We start from the raw sequence: 13,466 nt of genomic DNA, 5'->3' as shown, positions 1-13,466 counted from the left end.
CTCTTGGGAGATGCAATTGAGCAGACCAGTGCCTGTAGTAGCTGGCTTTATGGGGCCGTAGTTTCGCTGGGTTGTTTAATTTTTAGAAGACATGAAAAAGATTTGCCCATATTCAAGGTCCTTTTGCCAACTGTCGACCATGCAATAGTGATACTCGAGATAAAATAAATAAATTAACCATAAAAAGTGGGGGGGGGGGGGTTGCTCCACCGAATTGCCGCCGTTGGTAATGGGATATTCATACGCTGAGGTGAATTGAGAGGCAAGCAAACCTGCTTTTCCCGCAGCAATCGTCGCTTTGCAGTTGCAAACTTTTCTAAAGGCGTGTTGATTTAGTTGATTTTTTTGCGTGACAATATTATTTGAGTTTTAAAATGGCAACTAAAAGAAAGAGACTGACCTTGAAAGAAAAAATTAACGTTTTGGATGTTGCCGAAAAAGAAAAATAAGTGTGCGTTGTCTTGCCGATCGTTTTCAAGTGGGGAAAACTCAAATCAGTGAAATTTTAGGAGATAAAGACGAAATTAGAAAATTGCGGATTGTGAGCTCGAAGGAAAATTTTAAAAATGTAAAGTTTCGCAAAACAGAAACCAGTGAAATCGACGAGGTTGTCATGAAATGGTTCAGAGCTGCTCGCGCAAAGAACGTCCCAATAAGCAGGGTATTACTCCAAGAGAAAGCCAGAGAAGTCGGGAAAACTTCGAGGATAGACTCTTTTAAGGCGTCAAACGGATGGCTTGAAAAATTCCGAACACGGCACAACATTCTTTTAAATCCATTTGTGGTGAAGAGAAGTCCGTAGACCTAGCTCATGTCATGGATTGGATAGAGAAATTGAAATCGGTGTGCGAAGGATATGATGAGAAAAAATATTTTCAATGCCGACGAAACTGGTCTTTTTTATCGCATTCTTCCAAACAAAACCTTATGCTTAAAGGGAGACAAATGTAGCGGAGGAAAGATATCTAAAGAACGTCTCACTGTTTTGCTGTGTTGTAATATGATTGGCGAGTTAGGAATTCCTCTTGTTATCGGAAAAGCTAGAAAACCGAGATGTTTCAAAAACATTGATGTAGATAAATTTAGGGTGTCCTGGAAATCAAATAAGAAAGCGTGGATGACGACTGAAATAATGAAAGATTGGTTAGTGTATTTGGATAAAAGGATGAAGAAGAAAGCTAGAAAAATAATTTTTTTTCTGTATAACGCCACATCTCATCCTGGTGTCTTAAAATTGCGAAATGTTAAGTTAGAATTTTTGCCACTGAACACAACTTCTGTATTACAACCCTTGGATCAGGGTATTATTCGGAGTTTTAAAGTAGGTTACAGAGAGCTTTTACTCAGGCACATTCTTTCGCTGATTTCTTCATGTAAATCTAGTGAAGAAAATCTGTAACAGTTTTCGATGCTGTTTTGTAGATCACGTCAGCTCTCAAAAAAAAATGGAACCTGGGAGCGTTGCAAAATGTTTTAAAAAGGCAGGATTTTCGTTCAGGAGTGAAATGATACCTGACAGTGCATTAGAAGGAGCAGAAGAGGAAAAAGAACTTAATGAACTACTGGTTCATTTGGATTCAAAAGTCAGAGCTGAAGACTACGTTAAAATTGATGAAGACTTGTGGATTGAGGAGAAGAACCTGAACGTTTCAAATTTCATTTCTCACAACACAACTTAACTATGTGTTCTTTCTGACGATGATTAAGATGAACTTCCTGTGATTGAAAATGATTTTTGCACTATTAGAGACTTTTCGGAAGCACTGAAATATAGTAAAGAATTGAAAAACTTTTTCCTGAGCAAAGGGGACACTGAAGGACTTGCTAAGGTAAATGATTTAAATATTTATATTGACAAAACAGGCTTGTAATGCAAAAAAGAGATGTCAAACTGTTTTAACTGATTACTTTAATTGATTAAATGCTTTTTAAGACAAGTGTGTGCTATCAGTATATCTTTATTAAGAAAAAACAGATTAATTACGCTTGACCTAAGATGTAGTAAACCTTTCGCAATTGTTTCGATTGTGTTCTACAAAGGTAACAAGAGCCCATTTTGAAAAAGGTAAATTAAGTAGTCCCTCCTAATAGCGGACACCTCCCAATTACTGACAAAACTTCTAGTCCCTTGACTGTCCGTTATTCGGAGGTTTCACTGTATTTAGTGGGTAAAATTCACCCATAAAAAGTGTTTATTGACAATAAAACAGTGTTTTATAAAAGTGCAAAGTTTTATTCCAATTGGGGAATGATGCTTGGGTAGTGTTACTTCTAAGTGCTTTATTTTTCACCTGAAAAAAAAATGGCTGCAAGCAATTTCATTTTTGATACAAAGGATTTCTTAAGATTTTTTTAAATTTTTTATTTGGGATTTTTAATAATAATATTTTTGACTTTTTCTCTGACTTGAAAGAGGTTTTAGTGTTCACAAATGAAAGTTTTTGTGCACAATTTTTTTAATATGTTTCTGGTATGTGTAATAAATATCATGTTTTTTATAGCTTGCAGGAAGGTGTAAAGCATTTGCAGGAGGGAGATTACTCACAAGCTTTGAATATTTTTAAGAAAGAGATATTGATTTATTCTGAAGAGTATGTACTGAGAAGTAAATTGTAAGTTTTACGTGTGCAAAAATAACAGTAGGCTCTCAATTAACTAGCTCGTTTGAGACCGGGGGGGGGGGGGGAATCTGTCTGGTTAAGTGAAAATTCGGTTAAAGCGGAGAATGAAAAAACATCAATTGATGAAAATGCACTTATTAAACCTGTATCAAACAAACATATGTTTAGTTGCACTAAGCAGTTAAAGAATAATTAAAATAATCACTTATTAAGTGACTAAATTTAATCAAAAAGCTTTTTGAAGAATGTTTAAAACATTCAGTCACACACACACACAATTTTTCTATCACATTTCTGGACTAATTTTCTGATACAGACAATTTGAATTTAATGCTTTGACATTACTGGGCTCATCGCTTCAAGTGTTTTCTCTTCTTACTTACCTGTAACCAATTCTTGGTATTGTGGATAGACTAGAGCCTGCTTCTACATTTACACGTTTTGAGCTGAACACCTATGGAGAGCATACCATGGAAATCATTTAAGTGATCCCAAAGCACTGTGAAAGAAAAAAAAAACATCAGCAGCTCTGGTCTGCATTTGCCATGGGAAAAGAGCTGCTAGTACAATATAAACTCCAGCTTCTTGTTTTTGTCTCCATTGTTGTATCAACGATTAAACTGAATCCCAGTCAGTCCATTCTACTCTCGTTATTTTTCAATTGTTAAAAGAGTATGATACCAACATCAAAGTTTTTCTCTTATTTTGTTTATTTTATAATTTAATATTTTTTTTTATGAATTTCTTGTTTTTGATCTTTACAATCTTATATTCGATTTCTAAAATGCGGCTGGTTAAGCGAGAGTCTACTGTTTAGCGTGACATGTTATTTTCAATTTTGTGCATAATTTTCATTTATCTCAATTAACTGCAATTGTCTTACTGGGAAAATTTTAGAATTTCAAATCTGGCCTATGCATGTATGATTAACGTTCCTAAAAATTATAAAGGTAAACATACTGGCTAGAGTGTTTAAAAAGAGTTTTTACTAAATGAAACATATTAAGACTTGGAAGGGGAAAAACAAATCCGCCAAAATATTTGAGAATCTTAGAAGGAAATTGGTGCAAGCAGTAAAAATAAAAATTAGTGCCAACTAATTTGAATAATAAGAGAGAAACAATTTTTTTTTTTTTTTTTTTTTTTTGTATGACTATAGATGTTGCTAGCAGACAGGGGTTTAGCCTTAAATCATAATTTTTGCAAAAAGGGAAAGGACAATTCAAAATTGCAAAAATGAAGCCTACATTTTTTTTTTTTTTTTTTGCTAAAATTTTTTGAATAATATTTAAAAAAAAAAATACGTCTATGAAAAAATTGAGGTGAGAAAATCAAGATCCGATTGATTAAGTTTATTGCATTTCTTTTAGTTGTGTCTTGAACAGAGATATGCAACCTCATATTCATAATACTAATATATTTTATCATTTTGCTTAAACTTTTCTGATTTTTACTTTTTTGTTGAAGAACATTTGGACTCAGGCTAAAACCTGGTAGCAAAGCTAAAAAGTATTGCTATCTAGCATAACTCATAATTTAAAAAGACTACTAAATGATATATCTTATATGAGTCAAACATGGTCCTCAGTTTGCTAAACTCCATGTTTAAAATTGCTCAAAAACAATTGCTTAAAATACAGTAATAATAAGCATTCATAACTTGAGAAACTTTGTAACAGTAGGGGAGACCGGGGCAGATATTCTGTAGGGGCACGTATTCCAACGCTCCATAGTTTAAGTGTTTCTCGCTAGGTAGCGACGCTTACCGGACAGTGTGAAACTGCAGCACTGCGCACGCCTTCGACATGATCCTCAGTTCATCAGCTGGTTTTCTCTTGTTGAGACGTCAACTTTTGCGGTTTTTCTTCTGGTGAGTAACTTTACAAGAATTTACTTTTCATTAAAAAAAACATGTATGATACTGTTTTTGTTTCATTGTCAGGACCTAACTTTAAACTATATTTCATTACGGTTCTGATGGCGTGATTGCTTTGGCAAATAGTTTTCATTTTCATAGTTAAATATTACAAAAAAAATCAAATATGGCGTTGGGGCACAGATTCCAATTCAATACAGGCACATTTTCTAATTGGAAAATGTGCCCCGGGCTCTCCATGAATGTTTTTTATGTTTTTTTTATCTTTTTCTTACCGTTTAACTTTATATTTTTAGCCAATACTGTTTATAATTACTGCATAGAACCACAATTATAAATATTTAAAATTAAATTTTGGATAACTACTTAAATGATTTTTTTCCCTTAATAGTATCAAGTCATATCTGAAACTGAATTTCATTCTCCAATGTGATATATCAGATGGACTGAAAATGGTGCACAATTACCGTAAGAAGTCAAGCCGAGGGACCTAACTACACACAAGCGAAAATAAATGCAGTGCTTGCAGCAATAAGAAATGGATGTAGTATTAGGAAAGCTTCTATAGACTTTAATATAAATACGAGAACATTAAATAACTATCGCCACAAGTTCATTAATGTTCAGTTTACTCCAACTGAAGAACCTCAAGTCGAAGTGCCTGAGGCCAAAGTTCCACGAGCCGAAATGCCTCAAACCTAATAGGGCGAATTACCTCAAGGCCGAAGTTTCTACAACCCAAATGCCACAAGTTGATGTATTATCAGCACAAGTTCCTGCAGTTGAAATGGTCTCAACTGAAGGCTTGTCCCCATCTGTTCACAAACAGATCGGCTCCAGTCGAAGTAAACAATGTCCAACTACTAACACTTCTGACAATCACCCAGCCAGCTCCTTTTCAATTATTCTCAATGAACCATGTCAACCGCAATTAGGGCTACCAGAAGGTGTTCCTTCTAAATCTAAGGACATCCAAGGTGAGTCTAATCCACAACCATCTCGCTCGCTGATAGCTGGCGCTTTGCCTCAACAGTATTTCCCATCCCTCGAAGATATCAGACCATTTGAAAAGGCTGCCCCAAGGAAAGGCACAGTCAAGGGGAGGAAAAAATGAAAATCTGCCCTTCTAACGGATATATATATATTCCTATCAAAAACACTCTTCAAACAGCGCAAGAAGCAAAAAAGAAAAAGTCCAACACGGTCATTTTGAAAAATGAAAAAGGAAAGCAAACTGTGAAGCCTCAGCTATTTGTTGATGAAAAAAGGGAGAAGAAGAGATTTTGCCATCTTAAGAAAAATAAAACTAAATATGCCAATGTATCATCAAGTGAGGAAGAAGATGAAGACTGTTTGCCTATATTGCCTTGACACCTTTTCTAACTCAAAGCCAAAAGAAAAGTGGATCCAGTGTATTCGTTGCAAGAAATGGTCTCAGGTAGTGTGCGGCAAAAAAGAAGACTCTTTGTTTCTGTTTGCATTAACTGTCACAGTGATATGGAAGATGACTCTGACTAACTTTGATTATTGTTATAATACATATTAATGTAATAAATTATTAAGAATGTACCCATTGTACTTACCAATGAATTAGAGTATAAATTTTAGGTTACACTCCATGTTTATTTTACCTTTATTATATACCATTTAAACTAATTGGAAAACTTGCCCCGACCCAATTTTACATGTTAGAAAACGTGCCCTGGCTACGGGGTTGGTTTTCAAACGTGACTTGGTGACAAATATATATTTATTTATTTGAAGTTTTTATAATTTTTTATGTTTTAGTAATGTTAATACTTAACCTAAAGTACAAGAATTCAAGGCCTAATCAAAACTTAACAAAATGTTTCAATAAAAATTTTTTAAAAATGAAACAAAAAAAGTTGGAAAACCTGCCCCAGTCTCTTCTATAGAATATTGTAACAAGCAAACACTGCATAACCCACACAATGAAATATACAGAGTGTCTCAGTTAAATGTTTCAGAACTCCTAACAGGGGTAGGGTGCATCCTGATTTGAAATCCTGTAGCAAGGAGGGGGGGGGGGGGCAAAAATGTCTTTCCTTCCTAAGAAATTTTTCATATGTCAGGAGTATTCCACCCAGACTGTTAGGAGTTTCATTCATCAAAGATGTGAGGTAGACATTGGGAAAAATCTTCAAACACTTACTTTGACCCATGTACCTTTTGCTTTTTTACATGTGAAATTAAAACAATTTTTTACTTATGTTCTCTTTCTTTATGATGCTTCTGTGTACGTCACTGCTTCAGGAAAGCATTTCCAACCCCTCATTGCTGTATGATTTCAAGTCTTCAGGATGTATCCTACCCCTCTTAGGAGCTCAGAAACATTTAACTTAGACACTCTGTATAATAGAAAAATTTTGCTTATTCAAATTAATTTACACAAGGGTCTAAGCAAAGTGACCAGGCCCATCATTTGGGTGATCATTTTGTTGTATCTGCAATTACGTAAAGAATTCTTTAAAATCCCTCATTTTTTCAAATACCTCTAAAATCTGTTAAACGAAAAAGTGGAAGCTCACCTTTTTGGGGACTAATAAACTAAAAAAAATGAAAAATTTTAAAATTGACATATTTGACAAAAATTAAAAACATTATTTTAAACTTTTTTTTTTCAAAAGACTGTGGAAAAAAACTAACGCACACATTTCAAAATTTTACATATGTTTTTAAACAAGAAAAAATAGCCTTTCAAATAAAACAAACCGCAACAAAATGTGTTCTACCGTTCCTGAGATAACGTACTTTAAAGATTTTGTCGAAAATCCCAATTGCGAAATTATGACAGGACCGCCATCTTTTGGCGGCCAGTATCTCGGCCCAGGAATTTTTTTAGACAAAATAAAACAAAAAAAAAAAATTTCTTAATTTCTTATGAACTTTAACATATGTTAAATTCAAAAAAATCGGAGACCATGTTACAGCCCTTTTTGAATTGACATGGATTCTACCTTTGGCAATTTTCAGGATTTTTGAACTCTGGTCATAATTACCTCTGTTATAATGTGAGGTGGAGAGAGAAGTTTGAGCCAGAAATGAAGTCTTGGAGAAGAGATAAAGTGTTAGTGTTGTGGCGGGTAGGTAAGAAAAAAAATGTTGTTCAATAGGAAGTCTTCAGATTACATAAATTTAAGAATTGTGTAAATTCATTTCCTGGTGTAGACAATAGTTTGAAGCACAAAAATAACTTTTGAAATTTATATTTACGCTGCTTTTTCTCTGTCTCTCTCTAGGCATTTTAAGAATCACAACCTGCAATGCTGTATAGCTGATTTAAAAGTGGCTATTCAAATTGAACCTTTCAGCAAACTAGTGTGTAGCTGGTTGAAATTTCTCTATAATAAATCAAAAAGGTAAAATTAATATTTACATTCTTTGAATCTTTGGTATTATTGATTTCCGAAAGTAAAATTGAGTTTTAATATGAATATTGTAGAATACTTACAGACAGAGATCAATAGTTCAAGACCTTCTTGAAAATTTAACTGTAAGTTTAACTATGTGTAGAACAGGTACATGTGTGACGTAGAATTAAGCCTTTGGGTACCAGTGTCTCGGAAGGAGAGAAAAATTTATTTACGAACAAAAATCCAGCTGTTATACTGGGAATCAGTAAATGGGATGTTTGAATGTCTTTTTTTTTCCCCAGAAAGCATGAAAATATGTTATATTTAGTTGCCACAATTTTCTTATCATTTAGCATATTCTATTTATAAAATATATAACCATTTGTATGAAGCATCAAGTTTTTTTTAGCTAACATTCAAACATCAAAAGTTCTAACAAGCTTTCCACTAAAATTGAAATTTGTTTTTATTGACCATATTAAATACCTACAAAGTAAAGAGAATTTTGTATTGTTTTGTTGAACATTTAAAAATTGTAACTTATGTAATTTAGGCGCCCTGATATGAAATATCTACAAGCAGAAATTAAACTCGCCTACAAGTTCATACTGATGAAAGGAAAGAAGTACCATCCGGGTGAAAAGGTAATCTGAATATCTTATAGCAGACATATTTCATAGCTGATGTGAGATAGTTTTTGTTCAATAGAAGCTTTTTAATTAGTTTTGGGAAGCTTTAGCAAATGATAACATGAGTGATTTACATCATAGGCATTCGCTTTTCAAAGTCTACTTTAAAAATAGTTTTAATTTTTCTAAATCACTCATTGATACTGATGAACATTCTCCCATATAATGAATCTTTTTCGTTCGCTTTATGAACTACCTGCACAATCACTATCACTTCTTTTCATAGCTGTATTTAAAACTTTTACTTTTGGTATGACCTTAATTTAAGATGAAATAACTTTTTGTTGCATTTTAATTAGAACAGTAGAATAAAGGATGCAGACATTTTCAAAAAGAAAGGCAAAATGCATGAATTTTTCATATCAGTCAAAGCGTTCTTTGCTTTTACTTTGATAAATATATAATTGTTTCAACAAATTTTAGAAAATGCATAGCGTTTTTCATCACTTTGTGGTCTGAACTGTCTTAATTAAATAGTAGGAGAGACCAAGGCATGTATGCAAAGGGGCAAGTATGAGGATCAGCAGTAATTTTCCCACTTTTGATTTGGCAGCTTTGAGTCACCTGTCATAGGGCCATGTAGATGCCGCGCTACTGTGAGTGTTTTTTCAGGGAGATCTAAAGCAGTGTATGGGTTTTGAGGGAAAATATTTGTTTTCTTGCAGTCTTAAGTAATTTTTATGCATAGTTAGTTTTTTCTACAATCGAAAATAATAGAGTGATTTCCCAAAACTTATTAATATTCAGTATTATTTTGTCATAACAATTGACGTCGTATTCGGATAATTTTATGAAGCCGTTTCTCAAACTAGTGCAACTTGATTTCAGTATGGTAGTGTGAGGCAAGTAGGCAAACTTTTTTCGGGGTAAGTGTGTGAATTTGCATACTTACCCCTACAACCTTTTTAAAAAAAACATCACACAATTGAAGAATAAAGTATACAAAGTGCTAATTTATGAAAATTTTCTTGGTTGCACTATGCTTGAACTTATAATTTCTTGTACATATATCTGTACTATCTTACATTCTCGCCTACAGCCTACAAATGCTCTGTTGTGTCAGGAAATGAGAAACTCAAAAGATAAACCGACTAGGAGAAAACTCCACCAAATGTAATGCAGCATTGCCTCCGATTCTTTTACTTAACAATTACAACTCTCATCTATCAACAGAAAGGCTAAATTACTGTTAGACAAGTGGGATAACTGTCCTCACTTTCAGTTGCAGACTAAGAATAAAAGTGTATATGAACCATTAAAACAGTATGAATACAGCCTGTGATTCTAAGATGTGAATAATACAGGGAAAACCTATGACAATTTATGATCTTTTAACCGGCCTGACATCCAACATTTCGAAGGAGAAGAAGCCTCCTAGAAGTAGTAAGCTCATATTGAACTCGGAAGAATGTAAGGTTGGGTACACTGGCATTAGAGCAGATTCTGTTGCTGTCTCTTAAGTTTATGGATTTTCTACACCATCTCTATCCAGGAGTATACCCAAATTATGGTGATAAGGGTCATAAACTATCTGCTTCTGCAAGGTTTTCTTCACTCCCTTCTATTCACTTATAGGGTTTGAGATACGCCTACTGAAGATGTTGCTATATCTGATCCAAACCAGCATGTGTCTCAGATCATTACGACCCTATTCTAAATCAGGAGAGATAAACCAAAGAAGGTTAAAAAGGTCTACAACAATATTTACTGATACTCTTATCATAAAGACTTATAAAGAAAAAGGACATGCTACAACAAAGCCAACATCAGTACAAAAGAAACTCCAAAAACCATCAAGAAATCTTAAGATGAAAATAAACTGAAAATCTTAAGAGAAAACTGGATATAGGGTAGGAAATGTCACATGTAGGAGGTGGGTCTACGAAGAGTGTGTTGAAGGTTGGAGGAGTGCCCATTTTCTTTGAATGTGAAAATATGGGATAGGCTAATAACCTTATGCAATGTATATTAGAACCTGTTAATAATTTTATATTGTAGCATACTAAATTAACTTTTTTGTTTCAAATTATTGAAGTATAGAAATCAATATAATGTTGTTCAATTCACACAGTGTTTCCGTTTTTCAACATCTGCTTCTAAAATCAAAGTTAAACTTTATGGTGTAATACCTGATTTGAAAGCAATTATAATACTAATTTCGCTTTATTTTACTCATTGCCAAAATTTTACTTGCTTATTTAAAATATCCTGACACTTTGTGTAAATTTTCTATGTATATTATAAGTTTTTCCTAATTCTCTAACCCATACTGCTTGCCAACTTACCATCTGACTGGGCAAATGTACAAGCTCTGCAAAGGTTCGCAAAAAGTAAGGTAAAAAATTCACAAAGCGAAATAGTGTCAAAACAAAAATACCACTATATAAATCATCCAAGCAAAAAGAAAGTTTAAAAAGTTTGCCAACATGCTCCAGTCCCATCTACCTTCTCGGCTGAGGGTTTTTTTTTTTTTTTTTTGGATATTACAAATACAAATACAAAAGTGACGACCAGCAACAGGCTCTGGGCCCAGCTAGACTGGTCCTAGTCAATTTACAATCCCCAGAGAAGATCAATGGCCCTCTTAAAACTATCTACTCCCTTACTCATTACCACCTCTTCCGGTAAACTGTTCCAAGGTTCCACTACCCTGCTAAAATAATAATTTTTCCTAACATCCATATTAGCCTGAGATTTAAATAGCTTAAAACAATGACCCCTTGTCCTGTTTTCAGTGCTAAACTTCAGCCCTGTAACATCTTTCATTTTAATAAATTTAAACAACTGAATCATGTCCTCTCGGTTTCTTCTTTGCTCAAGACTGTACATTTTTAGCCTTCTAAGCCTGGAATCATAGTCTAAGTGAGAAAGTCCATTTATTAGCTTTGTAGCTCACCTTTGAACCCTTTCCAATACATTAATGTCTTTCTTAAGATAAGGAGACCAAAACTGAACAGCATACTCCAAATGAGGTCTTACCAAACTTCTATATAAGGGCAGAAGAACTTCTTTAGATTTGTTTGAAATAGATCTATTGATAAACCCAAGCATCTTTTTGACTTTGTTACTAGCAATGCTGTACTGTTGGCTAAACTTTAAATCCTGACTTATTGAGACCCCCAGATCAGTAACTTTGTCTGCCTGACTAATGACTGAACCTTGAAAATAATAACTTGTACACTTATTTCCATGCCCTAAATGCAGCACTTGACATTTCCCAACATTAACAGCCATACCCCATTTATCAGCCCACTCCGTAATATGATCTAGATCCTCTTGCAGCTGATTTGCTTGCTCTTCATTTTCTACAGTCCCCATAACTTTGACATCATCAGCAAAACAATTCATGTTCCCAGAAATATTTTTGTGAATATCGTTCATAAAGACAATGAACAAAACAGGCCCTAACACTGATCCTTGAGGAACCCCGCTTAAGACCTCACTCCAATTAGAATAATTTCCCCTTACAACTACCCTTTGTTTCCTTCCGGTCAGCCAGTTTTTTACCCAAATGAAAGTTTTCCCTCCTATTCCTATATCAGCTAATTTGCTAAGTAGAGCAACATGCGGTACCTTATCGAAAGCTTTTTGAAAATCAATGTAAACAACATCTACTGGCTTCTTATTGTCCAAAGCCATGGTAACTTTGTCATAGAAATGTAATAAATTAGTTGCGCAAGATTTACCTTTCCTGAAACCGTACTGAAAACTAGTCAATAGATTATTAGTCTCTAGAAAATTTACTATCTTAATTTTTATCAATGTTTCAAAAATTTTGCAAACCACCAAAGTTAGACTCACAGGTCTATAATTTCCTGCACACCCTTTAGACCCTTTCTCGAAGAGCGGTGTAATGTTAGCCAGCTTCCAGTCCTCTGGCACTGTCCCCGAGTTATAAGAAGCATTGAAAATATTTACGATTACATCTGCTAATTCCTCCGCACATTCAACTAAAATTTTTGGATAAATATTATCAGGTCCCGAAGCCTTAGTCTCTTTATTTTTTTTCAAATGAAGTAAAACGTCATCCCTGGAAAATACAAAGTCCTCAAGCTGTACTATAGCTTGTGTCTTGTTGGTGTCAACTGTTGAGATACAGTTATCGTTAAAAACACTCGAAAAAAAGTTATTAAGAACATTTGCAATATCACTATCGTCCTGAATTAAAATTCCGTGCTCATCAACCAGTGGCCCAATATGACTATTTCGAACTTTCCCTGAATTAGCGTATGCAAAAAACCTCTTGGGATTCCTGTTTATGTTATCTGCCAGTCTTTGCTCCAACTCTCTTTTCTGAATCCGTACCAAATACTTAAATTTACGCCTTGCCTTACAATATTGGAGCCTATCTGCAATGTGACCAGTTTCTCTAAACCTATGAAAAGCAGCTTGCTTGTAATTTTGAGCATCTTTAGTTTCCCTGGAGAACCACATTGGCCAAATTTTAGTGTTGACACCCTTTCTCCTAAAAGAAACATGATCCCCAACCGTTTTTGCTAGCTTTTCCTTAAACTCTGTCCACTGAAGATTCACATCGCTATTGTCCAATCCAGAAGAAAAAACTGCTTTCAAACTCTGCCTAAGTGCCACAAAATCAGTATTTCTGAAATTGGGCACAAACCTAAAATTCTCTACTTTGTGCGTATCAAATTTAATCCCAAACCTAATACTGTTGTGGTCACTGTCTCCAATGTGTTCCCCTACACATAATTCCTGAACAGAACCTTCCATATCACTGAAAACTAGATCCAAAATCACGTCCTGTCGAGTACCCTGAGTTACAATTTGATCTAAAAAACAGTCACCAATTACTTTCAAAAAATCCTCTTCTCTGCTATTAGTGTGGTAAAAATTATTCCAATCAATTCCTGGAAAATTAAAAGCTCCCATTATAATGACTGACCCC

General features: G+C 34.3%; 1 protein-coding gene across 1 annotated transcript in view; it reads left to right on the top strand.

The window, feature by feature from the left end:
• Nucleotides 1–7,881, top strand: part of LOC129218916 (uncharacterized) — a 179,146-nt gene extending 171,265 nt beyond the window's left edge. Inside the window, exons 9-10 of the mRNA XM_054853236.1 lie at nt 2,502–2,612; nt 7,758–7,881. Of these exons, the coding sequence (XP_054709211.1) occupies nt 2,502–2,612; nt 7,758–7,881 (235 nt within the window). The remainder of the gene's footprint in view (nt 1–2,501; nt 2,613–7,757) is intronic.
• Nucleotides 7,882–13,466: the final 5,585 nt, after the last annotated feature.

Source organism: Uloborus diversus, chromosome 3, assembly GCF_026930045.1.
Source record: "Uloborus diversus isolate 005 chromosome 3, Udiv.v.3.1, whole genome shotgun sequence".
Lineage (NCBI taxonomy): Eukaryota > Metazoa > Arthropoda > Arachnida > Araneae > Uloboridae > Uloborus > Uloborus diversus.
Note: the sequence above shows the minus strand (reverse complement) of the source record. Positions and strands in the feature narration are given on the sequence as shown.